The 20198-nt window shown below is 39.5% G+C and overlaps 2 protein-coding genes and 1 non-coding gene across 3 annotated transcripts in view; all 3 read right to left on the bottom strand.

The window, feature by feature from the left end:
* The window catches only part of LOC139954032 (MOB kinase activator 2-like), a 29036-nt gene extending 28871 nt beyond the window's left edge, over positions 1-165 (bottom strand). Inside the window, exon 1 of the mRNA XM_071953679.1 lies at positions 26-165. Within this exon, the coding sequence (XP_071809780.1) occupies positions 26-42 (17 nt within the window). The 5' untranslated portion in view covers positions 43-165. The remainder of the gene's footprint in view (positions 1-25) is intronic.
* Positions 166-3716: 3551 nt separating this feature from the next.
* LOC139953928 (twinkle mtDNA helicase-like) lies at positions 3717-19104 on the bottom strand. Its single transcript, XM_071953536.1, has 13 exons — positions 19054-19104; positions 17052-17743; positions 15483-15739; positions 14884-15050; positions 14375-14531; positions 13283-13404; positions 12062-12233; positions 11401-11535; positions 9763-9836; positions 9045-9159; positions 7092-7283; positions 6409-6537; positions 3717-5290 (listed from the first exon to the last, which is right to left on the bottom strand). Exons 2-13 carry the CDS (start codon positions 17707-17709, stop codon positions 5069-5071), a joined length of 2400 nt encoding a protein of 799 aa, XP_071809637.1. The 5' UTR covers positions 17710-17743; positions 19054-19104; the 3' UTR covers positions 3717-5068.
* Trnas-aga (transfer RNA serine (anticodon AGA)) lies at positions 16831-16904 on the bottom strand. Its single transcript has one exon. It is a non-coding gene; the product is annotated as a tRNA-Ser (tRNA).
* Positions 19105-20198: the final 1094 nt, after the last annotated feature.

Genomic DNA, 20198 nt, shown 5'->3' on the forward strand with positions numbered 1-20198 from the left:
AAAGCTTAAAATCCTCTCTACTTACGAAAGAAACCACTCCATCTCGCCTGGCTGATGTCCAACCGTCTACCTCGATGAATCCCCGGGTATACAACTTTCAGATATTCACGACATTTTCTGCACTCCCCAATGAAAATGTGATTAGAGCAGTCAGCGGAGTTCACCAAAAATGCCGAAAATACACCTAGTAAATATGCAGTCTCGATCCAACGTACATGCGTTATAAATACACACGTCCTGACCCGGGTATCCGACTACAAAATTTATAAAGACGTGACTTGAAATAATTCAACCGCGCGGTGGCGCTGTTTAAACTTAACTCGTGGGTTATGAAAAAATTAGAGCAAGGCGCAAGTGGGCGTGGCGTGATATGAAAACGAATAAAACAGTAGACTTTAAAAAAAAAAAAATTCGATTTCCCTAACTAAACCGTTTAAAATCAAAGCTAATCACGCAAATGAAATTAAAGTTTTAGTGTAACATCTTGGCTAATCTCGTTTCGGAAAATTCAACAATAAATATTTCAGTCCTGATTTACCAACTAATCCATTTTAACGATATCGGAAATTTTCCATAAGCCCAAGAGCTTTCTTTTAAAGGAACACGTTGCCTTGGATCGGACGAGTTGGTCAAAACAAAAGCGTTTGTAACCGTTTTTTATAAAATGCATATTGTTGGAAAGATGTTTTAAAAGTAGAATACAATGATCCACACAAGTTTGCCTTGAAATTGCGTGGTTTTCCTGTTACTGTGCGAACTAACATGGTCGGCCATTTATGGGAGTCAAAATTTTGACCCCCATAAATGGCCGTCGTGTTAGTCGACGAGGTAAAAGGAAAACCACGCAATTTCGAGGCATATTTGTGTGGATCATTGTATTCTACTTTTACAACATCTTTCTAACCATATGCATTTTATAAAAAACGGTTACAAACGCTTTTCAAAGACCAACTCGACCGATCCAAGGCAACGTGTTCCTTTAACATGTCAAAGTATTCCGCGTGGAATTCGAGGAAATTGAGGGCAATATAAACAGGATACTTCTGTAAGTGAGGCTGCTAGGATAGGAAGCGAGTATTTCCTACTACATAAATAGGCTGTTGGAAGTGCATACAGAATGGAGGTATAATAGATGTTAAATTTGCATCGGGGATAAAGAATATTAATTTTGGTTTTTACCCATACACCGATGTGTGTTAGCACTGTATACTCAGTACTTTCCCGAGTCCTGTGAAAAAATATCACAGGCATGTTACTCGGGTGGGATTCGAACCCACGACCCTTGCAATTCTAGAGCAGTGTCTTACCAACTAGACTACCGAGGTTGCCCGGCAGCTAGAGGCAGTTCGAATCCTATGTTTTGGCAGCGGGTACCGCAACGATATAATAGATGTTAAAGTCTCGGTAGTCTAGTTGGTAAAATTAATAAGAATGGAGGTAGATTACAATTTTTATTCAGACCTCTACTTCATTTCTACTTTCTTCTTTGAGGGCAAGAAAGGGCAACGACAATCAGTTTAAAATACCCAGCATCTCATCTACCATCTACGAACAATTCTTTTTTTCCAAGCCGCACTAAAATATGGAAGAATCTTCAACAATCCCTCATAGATTCCAAATCCCACCAAATCTTCAAAAGCAATTCCATTCACAATCTAGGCCTAAACAACACTGCAGAAAACCGAGTTAGACAACGCTCTCCCGACCTCCTTGAGACAGTGGACACTATTGGTAGTTACTCAAAATAATTATTAGCATAAAACCTTTCTTAGTGACGAGTAATGGGGATAGGTTGATGGTATAAAACATTGTGATAAACGGCTCCCTCTGAAGTAATGTAGTTTTCGAGAAAGAAGTAATTTTCCACGAATTTTGATTTCGAGACCTCAGATTTAGAATTTTGAGGTCTCGAAATCAACCATCTATAAACGCACACAACTTCATGCGACAAGGGTGTTTTTTTTTTCATTTTTATCTCGCAACTTCAACGACCAATTGAGCCCAAATTTTCACAGGTTTGTTATTTTATGCATATGTTGGGATACACCAAGTGGGACGACTGGTCTTTGACAATTACAAATAGTGTCTAGTGTCTCTAAGTTCCCCAGCGGAAGTTTCAGAAGGATAACCTACCTACCAATCAACTACCAAGTACTTCTACTTCTACTGTTCTACTCGGCAAAGTCCCATGTTTGGATATCACGGCCAAGATTACGCACGCGCCGAGTTTGACCGAAGCAACTTGAGTAGATAATGGGAGAACGGGGCAGTGGCAACAGGCAGAGGAAGATCGTTCCATTACAGGGGTAATTCTTAGGAAAACAAAGTAGCTAGATGTCGGTGCGGGGTGAAAAGATCAGGTATTAACAGTGGATGGTAACTGCGTGTTGATTTACCGGGGGATACAAGAGTCAGAAAGTTGAGTGGGCACCTGCCGAGATCGCTAGAGGCTTTTTATGCAAGAAGGTTTCTGTCCCATTGATTATTGATCATCGGGCGGGGAGGGGCGGGGGAGGGGCGTATGCCATAGTCTATACACCACATTATTAAGATAGGCATTATAGGCCTAGATTTTTATAAATTAATTATTGACCACCGTCGAATCTGTATCTGATACAGTTCCTAGAACTCGCGTAGACGATAAACGAATTATAAGCCAAAAACAAAGACTATAAGCACTTTTTGTAACACAAAACACAGATCTACATTAAACCTACACCGTTTGAAGATAATGATAAAAGAAAGCGTACCTTGAAGTATTAGTTGCTGATTTGCTGTATAGTTTTTGAAAAATGAGTAAAACAATGTCATGAAAATACGTTTTTTATGCTAAAATATTTTTCGTCTCATGATCACTGAGACGAAAACTATTTTCATTACATTTTTTTTCTCACTTCTCAAAAACTGCAGCACCCCAGCAGGTAATTCGGGAAGCTTTATTCTGTCATTATCGTCATACTGTGTAAGTTTAGTGTAAATCTATGGACATTGTGGTTTTTTTTGTCCTACAAAAGGTTCATAGACCCTTTAAGGCCTAGCCTACACGTGAACCTTACATTATTTTTTAAACATAAGTTATTCTTTCCTTTGTATTGTGCCTATCCAGAATTCCATATTGTGCAGTCTTTATAGAATTCCCAAGTGGAGACCTTTCTCTCTTTTTTGTTTTGTCCTCAGTCTCAAAACATTAATATGTTGAACCTTACATTGAATGGTTGGGTGTATTCGATACTCATTCTCCTGACCTAATATCAATGAATTTGTGTCAACCCGTGGTGGGCGGGGTTGATTTGTGTTTTTCTACTTTGATCGGATTTTGCTGGGGATTTTTTTCGGGAGACTTCTCAGTTCTGAAAAGAACTGTCCAGCTTTATACTATACCTAGGCGGAAGGTAGAACTTCGGCCGGGACTACTACTTTAGCTTATAGAATCGTTATGTTAACTGCACTACCAAAGGAGTGAGTTCGTAATTGTGTTTATCCCTTTGCTTCTGTTATTATCTTTAATTGGAGAGGAACTTGAAGTGCGTTAATATGAGTCTTATGGATGAGTTTATTCTCCTTCTGGCTGGAATTACATAGACCCTAAAAATATAGTGAAAAATATAACCAATGTTTGAATATTTTATTATTTTGTGGGCCGAGTAAAACTTGCACCAAATGTATTTTGTGAAGTCCTGTGACTTCTTAAAATTAACAACCCGAGAACAAATATGTATATTTACTAGCATTTCTTTATTTCAGAAGCTAAGCAATGTCCTTGTTTATAGTGGGACTTTTTTTATACAAAAAGTACAAGTTAAATTGTTTGCAGCGTTTCTTTTAGTTTACATAATATTGGAAGTTATTTCATAACAGCAGGTAAATTTCTCTTTCAAAATCGACAAACGCTAATATGTTTACCAGTTCTTTAGTTGTTTATATGGATGCGTCCAATCATCTTGTTTAATTACTATACACAAAGATGCATCGGACTATGCCACTAATTATTTGGCATTTCGTCAGCTCAGAGCAGAAAGGAGTCATTAGACCCAGAAAGACCCAGTCAGCTAAGACCAGAATAAACTTTCAGACCTAGAAAGACCCAGTCGGCTCAGAGCAGAAAAGACTCTCCCCATTACTCGTTACCAAGTAAGGTGTTACGCTTATAATTATTTTAAAGTAATTACCAATAGTGTCCACTGCCTTTAACAAAACTTTGGACCACAAAATTAATGAGAAACAGCTAACATGCTTTATGCTACTTTTTTAAATGCAGCGCAATTCGGTTCTGAACAAAAATTCATTGCATGCCTCAACCATTTTAGTTGGACCATCATGCACCTTATTAAACAGTTAACGTTTGTGCAATAGGTATTTGCAAAAAGGTCTGTATTACCCTTAAAGGTATGGTCATGCTTAGTTGATGACCCTGAATTGTATAATTTTATCCGAACGCTTACTTGTGTAAAAAAAATGGTAGTAAGCATCCTGCAATATTATTTTGTTTGAACTGCCTCCATTGATTAGAAATCAATAAACAATTTGTTGACAAATTTGAACCCATCATGGCTCTTCAATAACTATTCCGTTTTTTTCCCGCTTAGTTGTCAATTGCAGGTAATTATTTTCAATATAAAAAGACTTTACAACTCTGTCTTCCTGTGGATGAATTCAGGAGACAAACTCTTCGGGCTTTGGCGAAATAGCCACTCAAGATTGTTAATTTATCAAAACATGAAAGGACTTTACTAAATTCAGAAATAATTATCTGTAAAACATGATGGTTCAAATTGTTATGCTTATATTTTATGAGATTAATTAGTCCAAGATGGCCGTGAAACCCCATGATTGGTCAACCTTCATCTCCAGATCAGCAACCCCAAGTTAGGCCTCAAGCGATTGGACAATTTACAGCAAGACTCAGTAAGGCCTCTTCTGATTGGTTCATTCTCCTCTTCAAGTGAAACACCAACCGTGATTGGTCAGCCTTCATCTTCTGATCAGCAAACCCCAAGTAAGGCCTCATGTGATTGGTCAACCTCCAACTCCTCTGCAGCAACTCTCAGTAAGGCCTCATCTGATTGGTTCATTCTCCTCTTCCGAGTTCATCCTCTTGCCTGCTGTCAAGCACAAACTCCTCAAACAATTCATACGACTCTTCTGATTGGCCCGCTTCGCCAGGCTTACTAGTCTTCCCACCAGCCGTTTTTCTGCTCCGCAGTTTAGACGGTGCAGACATTGTCAGTGATTCTTTGTTGAAGTGCAATGGCATTATACCAAGATCTCCATCGAACCGGTTCTTCACAACCTGAAAAGAGTTTATCACAAAAGAGAATGTCAAGAAAGAGTTTAAAACAAAGACTAAAGAAGTCAAGAAAATTGCTTTTGCATACCCCCAAAATAGACACACAGTTCTGTGTTGCATACACTCTGTGGACATTTCTTTGCTCTGTATGTTTAAGGAAAATCCTATTCGCCAAAACCGTTAAACCACTGTGTCGATGTGTGTATTGTCCACATAGTATTTGAAGTCTCTTCATTATGTGGACCTCTTTACAGTTTATTCTATCAACAGCCGCAGTACTTCTCACCAAAGTTTTAATAGTTTTCAATGTTGGATTATTTACCAAACTATGTCGATATCTTTAATCTTTTGTCCCACTCTGGCCCAATTTCTCAAAATAGCCCTGAATTGTTATGTCACCTTAATCCAACAAGATTTTTAAATACTTCAGAAAAAAAATACGTTCTGATTCATCCAACTTTTCAGCATGTCCTGAAATTTTAAATTGTTTATTCCTTCGACACGTAAACACGTTGTATGATACCATATGGTGTATACATGGCACTACCAGGCACTGCCATATTTGGGCAGGAAATTCTGAGCAAATGTTTACAAGCAAAGACTGGTTGTCATGGGTTACAAATTCCTGGCCCTTCTTGGGACAAATAATCCACTCAATAGGTTTTGGATAAATATGCTTACAATTATAGGTAAAATACAAGATTAGAACAGAAAACTATGATCAGAGTTGCCACAATTTGCATCTCGCAATCAGGAAGTTTTTGTACAATAATTAGGAATATTCATTTTGTTTTTATCCCTTAAACCGATGTGTGTTAGCACTGTATACTCAGTACTTTCCTGAGTTCTTTGAATAAAAACACAGGCATATTACACGGGTGGGATACGAACCAACGACCTTTGTGATTATAAAGCAGTGTCTTACCAACTAGACTACCAAGATTGCCCGGTAGCTAGAGGCAGTTCGAATCCAATGTTTTTGGCAGAGGGTACCCCAAAGAGATATTTAGAATTACATTAAACATAATGGGGACAAAGTGTTCATAATCAGGGAGATGTTCAAACTTGTTCATCAGCACAAGGAAAGGTTGGTTTATTTTCAAGGAACTTTCATGGCGTACCTGGATGTATTTCCGACCTCTGAGAGCCGTCAGTCTCTGGTCTTGCAGAATCAAGACATTATCCGCTTCTTGTGATGCTTTAGCGCTCCCGAAGATGGACGCTGTCTGCAACTCCTCAGAAGCATTTTCCTAGAAGAGAAGGACAAATTAAAAACATTTTTTAATATTGATGTGTGGAACATGTAGGAGAGATCACAGCCACATTTAATCTAGCAAATATCCGAACTTGTCAAACCATTTTACAAACTTAAAAACAATCTCTTTCTTTGGGATTGTACCACCGTATCCTTCATTCATTTTGGAACAAGAAACAATTTGTTGACTCGCCCGGCCACTAAAAGAAGGAAATTATTTGTTTTCAGCATACAATTGTTGCACGCTGTGACAGGGTCCATGGTGTACAAAACCCACTGACCCACGTCACAGCATGCAACAATTATTTTGGCATACCTTGGTACCATTATTATTCCTAACCTCAAAGTTCTGTCGCCATTTTCAAACATTAAGACGACAGAGTATGCATAGTTTAATAAGCAGACAAACATTTGTTCAAATAAGAAACAATTCTTCATCCCTAGAACCCGCGACTGTTTCAGACAATAATTTTGAGCTATAAGCCCAGCAGTTGTGGATTTTTGTCCCACATTCAATTTGAGACCTGTTATGCCTCGCTCATTACTTACCTTGCGTGGGTGAATCACGACAGTCACATGACAGTTGTTGGTGGTCGCAAACTTGCGGAACGCAGCGATGATGTTATCGTACATGGCAAAGCGCTCCATCATGAACTGCTTCTCAGAGTAGCCTACCATGAACTGCAAGTTGTCTATAACAATGTGCTCAATGTCATGGACATACACTGCGTGCGACATGGCCTACAAGTTACAAAATGAAAATTTTAAAACATCAGCAGGCGCAATATAATGAGAAGATAACAAACGTGAATAAGAAAAGGACAATGAAAATGTCTTAAAGCCATTGGACACTTTCGGTAAACAGTATTGTCCAAGGCCCACACTTCGTGTATCACAACTGATATATAAAGTAGCAAACCTGTGAAAATTTAGGCTCAATCGGTCATCGGAGTCGGGAGAAAATAACGGGAAAACCCACTCTTGTTTCCGCACGTTTCGCCGTGTCATGACATGTGTTTAAAATAAATCCGTAATTCTGGATATCGAGAAATGATATTGTTTTAATGTTTTCTCAAAAAGTAAAGCATCTCATGGAATAATATTTCAAGAGAAGTCTTTCACCATTACCTTCTGTAAACCCTGTAAGTTATTTGTAAATCTGTGCATTTTTTTTTTTTTTCTGTTCCGAAAGTGTCCAAAGGCTTTAAAGCAGTGACACATTTAGAAATTGTCATAGACTCTCTCTTGGTGTATCCCAACATTACATATCATAAAAAATCTGTGACAATTTTTGCTCAAATGGTCATTGAAGTTGCAAGAAAATAATGAAAGAAAAAAACACCCTTGTTGCACAGTGCTTTCAGATGCATAATAATAGTAAATGTTTCTTTTTTCAAACCAAAATTATTTTAATACTTTTTCAGTAAGTTTCTGTAGTGGTTTTATTATTTGATAACAGAAGAAACTACGATTCATTAAAATCCTGTTGCATTGCGGGCATGACTTCAAGTTGGCTCTCTCTCCCTTTTAGACTGATTCTAACGAGCTCTAGCACCCGGGACAACTCAATTGGAATTCTAAATCCCCTTTAATCCCATGGACTTAAGCCACCAACCATCCAGGGATTAAAGAATGATATTCAATAATCTAGCGTATCCCAACGCGGTTCCGATTAAGTCAGCTTCCGAGAAAAACAGGAAGATGTTGATGCGGGCTGTCTCGTAAACACAAACTGGTGCGGGGAGATTTGGGGATTATTCCATTTCTGCCGGGAGGGGGGAAATACAGGATTTCCTGTTAAAGTTAAATTGCTTCAAGATCTTAATACACAAAAGTGAAGCAAGGAGTCAGTGCTCACTTCTAGTCAATGCCAACTAGTGTTATACTAAGAATAACTTGGACCATGGCCCATTTTCATAAAGCTGTTAAGCAGAAAAATACTGCTTAGCAAAATTCTATGCTATGCAAAATATGAATGGGGCACCACCAGTCACAACAATGTAAACTTTAAGTACCTTTGGCTGGTAACCAGTTTTTTGTTTAGCAATGCTTGTCTGTGCTTAGCACTTTTTTGTGCTTACAGGCTTTATGAGTTGGGCTTTGATGCTTGGTTTCTAAAAGGGCACCAAGGCATTTTCTCCTTGGTAAAGAACACGCTATGAGACAAATGTAAATTTCTACTGGGGCATTTCAAGGGCACCAAGGCAATGACCAGGGGGCATTGAGGCAATTGCCTTTGTTGCCTCCGTGAAGTATCAGGAATGATGCTTGACGCAACTCAGACCTGATGCTTGGTTTCTGCATAGCTTGCTCTATGGTTGTTGAAGGGGCAAGGGCATCACGGCATTTTTCTCCTTTGTAATGGGTACCTCCATGAGGGAAATTCTATTGGGGCACCAAGTTGTTACTATGTCCACTCCGTTTGCACACAGTTAAAGCCTGTTTGGCAAAAAACAATTCAGAACGATGGGGGCTTTAGGAACTATATTGTCATGTACCTACCTCTATAACCGTCTTGAGTGTATGCTGACCGTGGAATGTCATGAAAAATAACGGAAGTCTCTCAAACTTGTCGGCCCACTTGTCAAACTTCTCAATATTCTTTTCAAGATTTAACCTGCAGAAAACAAAAACAAAAGGACTGTGGCTGGAGAATTCATTCAATTAAAGCCATTGGACACTTTCGGTAAACAGTATTGTCCAATGGCCCACACTTTGTGTATCACAACTTGTATATAGAATAACAAACCTGTGAAAATTTAGGCTCAATCGGTCATCGGAGTCGGGAGAAAATAACGGGAAAACACACCCCGTGTTTAAAATAAATCCGTAATTCTCGATATCGAGGATTGATATTGTTTTACTGTTTTCTCAAAAAGTAAAAGCATTTCATGGACTAATATTTCAAGAGAAGTCTTTCACCAATACCTTCTGTAAACCCTGTAAATTATTTTGTAAATCTGTAAACTTTTTTTTTTTTCGGTACCGAAAGGGTCCAATGGCTTTAAAACAACCCAACAGTTCCAAAAACTAAAGGAATTCTTTACCTTTGAATACATTTACTGAGTGTCATAATTGGGTCTCAGAATTCATAACTTCAATAACCTCTTGCTGTGTAAAATCATAAAATGTATTACTAAGCGCCTTGAGTACCTTGTTGGCAGATACATGCGCTATATAAGACTTTGATATAACTATTGTTATATTGAACGCTACTTACTGAGCAAACTGAGTCAGCATAACCTTAGCAAGACGAATGTTTTGAATTTCAAAGCTTCCCCAAAGTGTGTTGACCTGTGAATAAAGGAGACAAGATTGAAGAAAATACCTCTACTGCCCTCTTGTGGTTGGAACGAGCAAGTGTTTTTAATATTCAAGAGAAAACCAAATAGTTGCTCAAGATTGCAAAGTATGGCTTTTAAAACTAAGATAAATAGTAAGTAGAAAATAGGAAAGCTTATGGCACTGCACGCTTATCCAACGCTTATTTGTGTCCAATGAACCTCTGGTGCCTGTAAAACCAAAACCAGATTTTTAAACAAAGATAAACAGTAAGTAGAAAAATAGGAAATCTTACGTCACTGCAAGTTTATCCAATGAATGAAATCTCTGGTGCCTGTAAAAGTAATACTGTCTTTATCTTGCAGATAAAGACAGGGGACCAGTCTACCTCGATCTTAGACTGGGCTTCTGTCTTTATCCGCAAGGATAAAGAGCGGATAAAGACAGGTCCCTGCTGTCAGATCTGGTGATTCCATTGGATTCAATGATTCAGGGGGTGTCGTGGCCGAGTGGGTAAGAGCACCGAATTCAAGCTCTGATGCTTCTGTTCAGCAGAGTGTAGGTTCGAATCCAGGTCGTGACACTTGTGTCCCTGAGCAAGACACTTAACTATAATTGCTTCTCTCCACCCAGGGGTAAATGGGTACCTGTGAGGGCAGAGGTGGTTCTTGTGATTGGTTTAGCCATGTAGCGCATATAATTGTCGCACAGGCTGTATACTCCCCAGGGAGCTGAGATGGTTTAAGGAATGATTTAAGGCCCAGTGACCAGGGGTAGTAATGTCAGAAGCGCTTTGAGACACCCCGTGAAAAAGCGCTATATAAAAACCGTGTATTATTATTATTATTACGTGCAGTGACATGAGCTTTTCATAGATGCCCAAACAGTACACTGCTGTCACATCCGCAATAGAATTTGACTGCGTATCTCTATGCGAAATAAATGAGGTCAAAGGTGAAAGTACACGCCGGTTTGGAAGCAGGTCTCTGGCGTTATTCCTTGAAGTGTGACGCCAGATGTCAGGCTACCCCGATCTCAACTTGGGGGTCAATTTCACAAAGAAAGTCCTAACTTAGGACTAGTCTTAGGAGATATTAAAAACTTAAAGGCAGTGGACACTATTGGTAATTACTCAAAATAATTATTAGCATAAAACCTTACTTGGTAACGAGTAATGGGGAGAGGTTGATAGTATAAAACATTGTGAGAAATGGCTCCCTCTGAAGCAACATAGTTTTTGAGAAAGAAGTAATTTTCCACGAATTTGATTTCAAGACCTCAGATTTAGAACTTGAGGTCTCAAAATCAACCATCTAAACGCACACAAACTTCATGTGACAAGGGTGTTTCTTCTTTCATTATTATCTTGCAACGACCGATTGAGCTCAAATTTTCACAGGTTTGTTTTTTACATGTATACGTTGAGATACACCAAGTGAGAAGACTGGCCTTTGACAATTACCAATAGTGTCCATTGTCTTTAAGGCTAGGAAATCCACCCCTGGATACCTACGAAGAAAAATTAAAGAAAAACATTAACAACTTTTAAGAGAAAAACTTCTGAATAATAACTCACCCCTTGAGTGCATAGATCGAGTGAATACTCGGCCATAAATGTTGTCTTTCCGGATCCAGTCGGCCCAGTGAAGACCGAGAGCTCACCGCGGCGATGACCTTTCAGCATCTTGTTCAGAAGGGGGAATCTTTTCCACTGAAGAAACAAAATTTGAAAAGGAAAAAATGGAATCATTCTCTCTTTATTCATATGAGGCATGACAAGAGCATTAGGTGAAGAAGTCAAACCATTTATAATTAAAGGCAGTGGACACTAGTGATTCTTACTCAAAATAATTGCTAGCATAAAAACTTACATGGTAATAAGCAATGGAGAGATGTTGATAGTATAAAACATTGTGAGAAACAGCTCCCTCTGAAGTTTTTTTCCAACAATTTTGACTTCGAGATCTCAAAATTAGATTTTGAGGTCTGAATTTAAGCATCTGAAAGCACACAACTTTGTGTGACAAGGGTGTTTTTTCTTTCATTATTGTATCGCAACTTTGACGACCGCTTGAGTTCAAATTTTCACAGGTTTGTTATTTTATGCAGATGTTGAGATACACCAAGTGAGAAGACTGGTCTTTGACAACTACTAAATAGTGTCCAGTGTCTTTAAAGCAGCTATAAGAAGTTGGGCACTGGCTGGGCTCTAATTTCGCGAGGAACTCGAAACTGACCTTGACCCCAGCAACCTGCTCAGCGTGAGACAATTCTCCCAGCACCTCCTCTCGTAACGATCGGAACGAAACGATGGCTTTGTGGCTGATAGGGCTCGCCTGCTTCAAAATGCTGCCGAGGCTTAATCCTTGTTGCAGGGCCACGAGTGCTGGCGGATGGCCATCCAGGGGTCTGTGGGAACATGGATAATAATTAGGTGTGTGATTAATGTTTTCGGACTTATCCATGATGCAGGGCCAACCGCGGTGGGAGATGGCCATCCATGGGTATGTAAGAACATGGATAAAAATGAGGTTGATTTGTTGAGTTCAAGGAATTATCCATCTTAAAAAAACTCATTTTGTGGCATATTGCGTCCGAGCTATCAATCACACCGAACTCAAGCTCTGGTGTTTCTGATCAGCAGAGTGTGGGTTCGAATCCTGCTGGTGTCTCTTTGAGAGAGACACTTCACCATAGTTGCTTCGTCCTTCAGATTAGACATTAAAGGCACTGTACACGTTTGGTAATTGTCAGAGACCAGTCTTCTCACTTGGCGTATCCCATCAAAAGCATAAAATAACAAACCTGTGAAAATTTGGGCTCAATCGGTCATCGAAGTTGCGAGAAAATTATGAAAGAAAAAACACCCTTGTTGGACGAATTTGTGTGCTTTTGCTTTCAGATTGGATTAAAAGACTTCTAGCTAGAAGTCTTCTATTACTTTAGTGAGAAATTAGCTCTTTCTCAAAAAATACGTTACTTCAGAGGGAGTCGTTTCCCACAATGGTTTATACTAACAACAGCTCTCCAATGCTCTTTACCAAGTCAGTTTTTAAGTTATTGTTTGTTTTTTATAGTTACCAAACATGTACCTTCCCTTTAAGCCGTAGGTCCATCTCTTTTCAAAAGTGCACAGGGTTCTTTCACATGCGTTACACAACACACAGGACCAACGGCTTTAAGTCCCATCCAAAGGACGAAGCATCATGGTTAAGTGTCTTGCTTAAGGGCACAGGTGTCACGACTAGGAATCGAACCCACACTCTGCTGATCAGAAACAACGGAGTATGAGAGTCCGGTGCTCTTAACCGCTATGCCACAACACGCTAACAAGGGAAACAGACTGGGTAAAATTGAATAAAGAAAGGTTGACTAGAGCACGACTTGGTTGTATTCACAATCTAGGTCAAAAGGTCAACCCAAACTTATTGATCGTACCATCTCAAGATGAACCTCACCTGATGAAGTGACAGCGTTTGGTGTTAAGCTTTCTTGCAAACTGCTTAGCAGCCTCCCAAGATCTCATATCGTTACCAAACCATAATGTGATCTGATTTAACTGTTCCAGCAGAGGCAGGGTCTGAATATATAAGGAATAAGTAAATACAAATTAAAACCACAAATTTTTACTCAACTCTTAAGAATGGTAAGGGAAAACAGAATTGTATATTCGGTTTGCAGAAACACTGTGTGTGTATGTTTTTAGCTGAGTAGATTTGTTCTTTGAGAACTTGCTATTCATTCATATTTGATGAGAAATAAATACAGCTAATTTCCCATTTGGAGATCATCGCTCAGTGAGCGTTTTCTTAGCTTTTTCTTAGCGCAGCGCAGCGAAACAGCTATTGTTTTTGTGCTGTTTTTTATTTGTCATCTTAAGAACTAAGTGCCGATTTGCAATGTTCCTAAAGAGCAATTGCAATGAAACTTTCAGTGATAAAAGGTATTGGTGCACTGATGATCCTAAAGCAATGATGTCATGATGACGTCATCACCAGTCACGTGACGTCATCTTAAAGGTGTTTTATTTAAATGTTTGAAAATCTATATCAAATCAACCACAAGAGACCATAGATTTCTTTTTACGGGATTGGGTAGGGATAAATTGGGTCTTCATTTTATTTTGTGTCCGTGACCCCACATGACCTCTACTTCTGGTCGAAACGGTTTTTAATTGTTTTTTGAACCAATGTCATGTGTCATGCACAAAATAATGTGTAGTTCGCTACTTTCTTGCGACCCAGATGGCCAGTCGATCTCACACTTGTGTCAGTTTATGTATTTGGTGGATTACATAAAGTGCTTACACTGCCAGCAACCGTTTTGTAAGCAAAAACCCATTCTGTAATGTTCCCTTACACAAACGTTTTTGAAAGGGCAAGGGCACCAAGGCATTTTCTCTATGGTGATGGGCACCCTATGAGGAAACTGTACATTTCTACTGGAGCATTTTAAGGGCACCAAGGCAATGACCAGGGGCCATGGAGGCAATCGCCTTCGTTGCCTCCGTGAAGTATCAGGGCTGAACTTTTATTGTGAGATACCCTTACCTCTTGCGGGAGTGACGCACTACCATTTGGCAACGCCAGGACAGTCTGCCCCGTCGTCTGATACACAGCAAGAGCGTCTAAAACGTTTGATACGAGAACTATCTCTGTATCTCTGCTGCCGATGAGATGAAATCCAAACAAACCAGTCTGTACATGTCTGAAAAAAGACAACAAAATACAACAACATCATGAAAAAACAGTGACACATCAAATGAATGTCTCTTTAACCCTCTCATGTAGCATTTATTTAGAGATAAATTAACCATGTACACATTACTATTTTAGTTCTTTCTTTTGCAAATGGCGACCCCCTCTCCCCTCCCCCCCCCCAAAAAAAAAAAACCAAGGCCACAATAGCACCCTCAAGAGTCCTGTTACCCATTCTGAAAACGGATGGTCGTGCGGCCTTCATTTTTTGTTTTACAGCTTATTTTTTAGAAGGGGGTTTAAACTGGTCGCAAGCGACCGTTCAACCCGCGAATGAATGAGTTAACAAATGTATGACTAACCTTGAGTACAGAGTCTGAATGACCTCATGACCTTCCTCAACTTTTTTGACCTCTAGTAGCTTGACACCTTGAAGGAGGTCGTTGAACCCATATAAGGGCAAGACGAAGGCTCTCTGCTCATGGATGTATCTGATGTTGAACTTCTCAAGGGTTTTTGTCGTGATTTGCTGACGTTTGAAGAAAAAAAAAGGTAAAACAGCAACTAATTTAGTGTGGGGGAAAATAACAGGGAAAGAATTTGGTCTTCCTTTTGGGGGGGGGGGGATTCCTAATAAAATGAAGCAAAAGCTGTTTGAGAGTTTTATTTCGAAAGACCTTTGGTGGTCTGGCTAATGAGAGCACCTGACTAACACTCGATTCTTACCGAGCTAAACGCTGATTTCACAATGACTATTGTCGTCTGGTAACTGAATAACAATTTCTTGATTTGTTCAGTTAATAATCATAGATGTTAATCCAATGTTTGTAGGAGACAGATTGGCTGTTGCCAGCTTTGTATTGTATCTCCTTGTGGGAGTTTGACAGGAAGATCATCTAAACAAATAAACAAACAACCTCCCAACAAACAAACAAACAAACAAACAAACAAACAAACAAACCTCAATCCCCAAGGACGCTTTCAATCGATCCACCATGTACTCCCTGCATTTCGGCAACTCAACAGCCTTCTCCCAAAGTTCATTGACATTCTCTATGGCTGACATTTGACCTTTGACCTCATCTTCATCAATGGTGGCAGCGGTGGGATTGATGAATGAGGATGGGTCGGTGATGCTCTGTTGCTTAGCGATTGCCATGCTGTCGTGTAGATTTTCCCAGCTACCGCATATTTCGGCACATTGACAAACACAATGCCCTGTAAGAATTGAATAGTCTTTTTAAGACACGCACAAACTTAGAATAAACAAGAAAAGTTATAAGGCTGTACTTTTCTTGGCATTTTACCGAGAAATGGTAGAAAAATAATAGGCTTTTCAGGGATCTAAACTGAGCCCCATCCACAGCAAGGTTTTAGCCATGATTTGGTAGAAGGGTGTCCAAACTTGCTAACAATACATTTAGATGTAAATAACAGATAAAAACAGGGAGTCCAAATTTAAAAACAGGGAGTCCAAATTTAAAAACAGGGAGACCAAATTACAAAACAGGGTGTTAAAAAGATGCCGATACACCCCTCTTGACCAATACTATGCACCACAGAGCAAGTTGAGCTATTCATGCCAAATCCTTCTGGAGCTATCGCTCGGACAAAACTTCTTTTTGTTTTAGCCATAATAATATCAAAGTCTTATATAGCGCACGTATCTATCAAACAAGGTACTCAAGGCGCCGAGTATATACAAACTTTCAGAAAGATATGTTATGGCAGTGATGAATTTTGAGACAGCACCTTATAAGGGTTAAAATGTGCTATGGCGCATACAGCAGCCACAGCCAGGAAAACTCCTTTACATTTGACTTGGGGGTCTTAAAACAATAGGCTTCTTGGGGGTCCTAAAACAATAGGCTTCTTGGGGATCCCAAGAACAATACCTCAAAATTTGTGGCTCAATTAGCACAAAGTAGGCCATTAAGCAACTCTATGAAACTGGGCCCTGTTACGATCATGATGCAGGCCGTATGCTTCATTATTGAAGGGGCACGGGCATCAGGGCGTTTTCTCCTTGACAGAGGGCACCCTATGAGGAAACAGTACATTTCTACTGGAGCATTTCAAGGGCACCAAGGCAATGACCAGGGGGGCCTGGAGGCAATCGCCTCTGTTGCCTCCGTGAAGTAGCAGGCCTGATGACGACAGTCCTTCAGTAAGTTTGTTTATATTTAATAGATGTTAAATTTGCATCGGGGATAAAGAATATTAATTTTTGGGGTTTTTACCCATACACCGATGTGTGTAGCACTGTTTACTCAGTACTTTCCCCGAGTCCTGTGAAAAAATCACAGGCATTTTACTCGGGTGGGATTCGAACCCACGACCTTTGCAATTCTAGAGCAGTGTCATACCAACTAGACCACCGAGATTGCCCGGTAGCTAGTGATTTTTTTTTCTTCACAGGACTCGGTAAAGTACTGAGTATACAGTGCTACACACATCGGTGTATGGGTAAAAGCCAAAAGAATTAATATTTGTTTATATTCCAAAACAAATATTATTATTATTTACATACCAGTGGTCATGTTGACAAACATCTTCTTGACATGTTTACTCATTCTCTGTTTATCCTTGTGACTACAAAAGGGACACTCTCCGACCAGACAAGCGTGCCCCATCTCAAACTCCATCCCTTTAGCCTCGAGATGACGCTTCATTTCGGTCAACGACGGCACCTGCGAATCATCCACGGAGTTGAAGCTCATGACACTCGACGTTGTCAACGTTCGTTTCAGTGGGTCACAGTTCAACAACCTTCGCTGTCTCCGACAGTGTGTTACATTTGATTGGAATACATATTTTTTCGGCGGGTTAGCTAAGTGCTTTGTTACATTTTGCATAGAAATTGGAAATGATTGACCTGTTGAATTAAGCGATACCCCTAAAGCGGACAAGAAATCTAACTCTTTGTGTTTGTCGTAGAGTCGACTTATCCGTTTCGAGTAGTTCGTCCCTTTTGAGTTTTCTGATACTATGTTACATGATGAATTATGTGTTGCCGTTCCTCTATTGGTGGGTCGAGTTGTAAATGGGAAACTTGTTGAGGTCTGTTGTTGACAGTCTGTTGAGGTTGCCACGGCGACTGCAGTCCATGTCCAATCGTTGATCTTTGTGACGCATGATGTTTGTTGAAGATGATAAGCAGCTGCCTTAAGTTTGGTGAGCTGCTGCATGGTGACATTCTTCTGATCTCCTGAAATGAAATACCTGGCGAGGTAAAAAGTACAAAAGTGGGTTTTGTTAAAATTTTGAGATTTTGTTAAAAGCTGAACATCATTCTCCCTGAACAGTGGTCTGCTGGCCAGTAAAAATACCCGAGGATCAGTAAAAATGCATTCCAAGTAGTCCGTCTGGAGAGTTCTGTGTTGAAAAGTATCACTTATTCAACACAAATGTTGACAAGTGAAAAAGCTGGTGGTCTGAGGAGTTGTAATTCGTAAATGCCTGGCATGCAGGGGCCATAATCGTGCAGGGTTGATAGAATAATGCCCCGCATGCCATACATTACCAGTGCCAGAAGGCCATAGACTTATATCATGCTGTCACCATCTTGGTCATGTTCCCAATTTCCAATAACAGTAATGAGTGCTAACATTCATTGCCCATGGCACCAGACTATTCTTTCATCCAGCCTCAGTTTGGTTACAATTACAATGAGTTGGAACTATGCGGTTTCGTTCTGCTACCATCTCCCGTAACCTCACAGTCATGTCTCATAGACATACATCTATCTCAACAATAACGAGTTTGCTTTTATTTTGGCAACGCAAATCTCTATTTTCCCCCTTTTTTTTTTTATCTCGCCAAAATTAGGCTCTTTGTGTCCTTTGAACTCTCATTGGCCCTGATGGGGGCGACAGAAAATCCACTCCGCAATCTCAAAAATTGTTGAAAATGATAAATTCTTTAAAATAAACCGTAATTCAGTCCCCAACTACTCAGTTTTACCACAACAAAACAAATGCCGATTGTCCTCGACCGTGCGCATATTTTTTTCCCCGGACAAACGTGGAGAATTATCTACACACGTTCGTCCTAAAAAAAAAAAATACCCAATCCGTGCTTTGTGTACAAAACATATGGACACGTGTCTGCTGGGAACACACTCCTCTGAATCTATTCAGATATGGCAAATACTCCTAAAAGTAAAAACTTAACTATGAGGTTCGTTCCGCTGTTGTCTCCACGACTACGAGTTTCGAACAAACCTCATATTATAGTTCTAGGATTATGTGGCAATGGGGCCTACACTGAAATAAACATTACAATAACATGGTTACTGGTATGAATTAAAATGGAAACACTGACAATGATATATTGAATTGCAATTGCATCTAAAAAATACACAATTTAATTTACAAAACACGTATTTTTGAGAACACGTCAACACGACATCTCAAACTAACGACTGCACATGGCAGTTTACTTCCTGGAAACAGATATTTAGTCTAATATTTCACTTGTATAAGTGTTTTGTCACAAAATATGACGTGAACAGTGACTAAAATGTTACTTACCAACTTGAGTTTGCAGAGGAGGCGCGGCAAAAAACCAAAACAAACGTGAAACTTGAGAGCTCGATCGGTAACCAAACGTCCAACACGCTATAGAAGGTTAATCAGTGACAGGGCACAGACTATTTATTTCACAACACGTGCTACTTATGATGAAGGGCGACCTCAACGGCAGCATCATTGTCAATAATGTTTGTTTTTTCCCCGTTTTTTTTTTGGAAGGCCATACAACAACACCGTACCAGTATCCGGTCTTATACTGTAGTCAGCATGGATCATTATTAAGATAACCAGTTACCCATAAAGTCTATTCTATAACAACACTTTCGTATTGCCAATCGAAATGAATAAAATAGTAGAGATTTTCAATTTGCATCGGGGAAAAATACTTTTGCTAGTATTTTATTATAGCCTATCTCTATTATTATCTGTTATTATAATGTTGCAGTACCCGCTGCCAAAACTTAGGATTCGAACTGTCTGTAGCTATCGGGCAATCTCCGTAGTCTAACTGCTCTAGAATTGCAACGGGTCGTGGGTTCAAATCCCACTTGATTTATATGCCTGTGATATTTTTTCACGGGACTCGGGGGAAAGTACTTAAAGGAACACGTTGCCTTGGATCCGGTCGAGTTGGTCTTGAAAAGCGTTTGTAACCGTTTGTTATAAAATGCATATGATAAGAAAGATATTTTGAAAGTAATAAAATATAATTTGAATATCATGATCCACACAAGTATCACTCAAAATTGCGTGGTTTTCCTCTTGCCTCGTCGACAAACACGGTCGGCCATTTATGGGAGTCAAATTTTTGACTCCCATAAAAATGGCCGACCGTGTTAGTTCGCAAAGTAAAAGGAAAACCACGCAATTTCGAGGCAATTGTTTGTGGATCATTGTATTCTACTTTTAAAACATCTTTCTAACCATATGCATTTTATAACAAACGGTTATAAACGCTTTTCAAAGACCAACCGATCCAAGGCAACGTGTTCCTATAAACTTAGTAAACAGTGCTTACACACATCGATGCCTGGAGTACTAACTACAATATTATTATTGTACAGTTATGAATGAGCACAACATTACGCTTGAGTGTGAATTTGATCTTGTCTTCAGTTATTATAATGCAAGTATTTGCCCAAGTT

Source organism: Asterias amurensis, chromosome 22 (assembly GCF_032118995.1).
Source record: "Asterias amurensis chromosome 22, ASM3211899v1".
NCBI classification, from domain to species: domain Eukaryota; kingdom Metazoa; phylum Echinodermata; class Asteroidea; order Forcipulatida; family Asteriidae; genus Asterias; species Asterias amurensis.

Coding starts and splice junctions, on each gene's coding strand:
- LOC139953928 (XM_071953536.1), bottom strand. CDS start 17,709: ATGCAGCAGCTCACCAAACTTAAGGCAGCTGCTTATCATCTTCAACAA. Junction 9,160..9,762: donor ATGCTGACTCAGTTTGCTCA/GTAAGTAGCGTT, acceptor TGTTTTCTGCAG/GTTAAATCTTGAAAAGAATA. Junction 6,538..7,091: donor TCGTGATTCACCCACGCAAG/GTAAGTAATGAG, acceptor CTTCTCTTCTAG/GAAAATGCTTCTGAGGAGTT.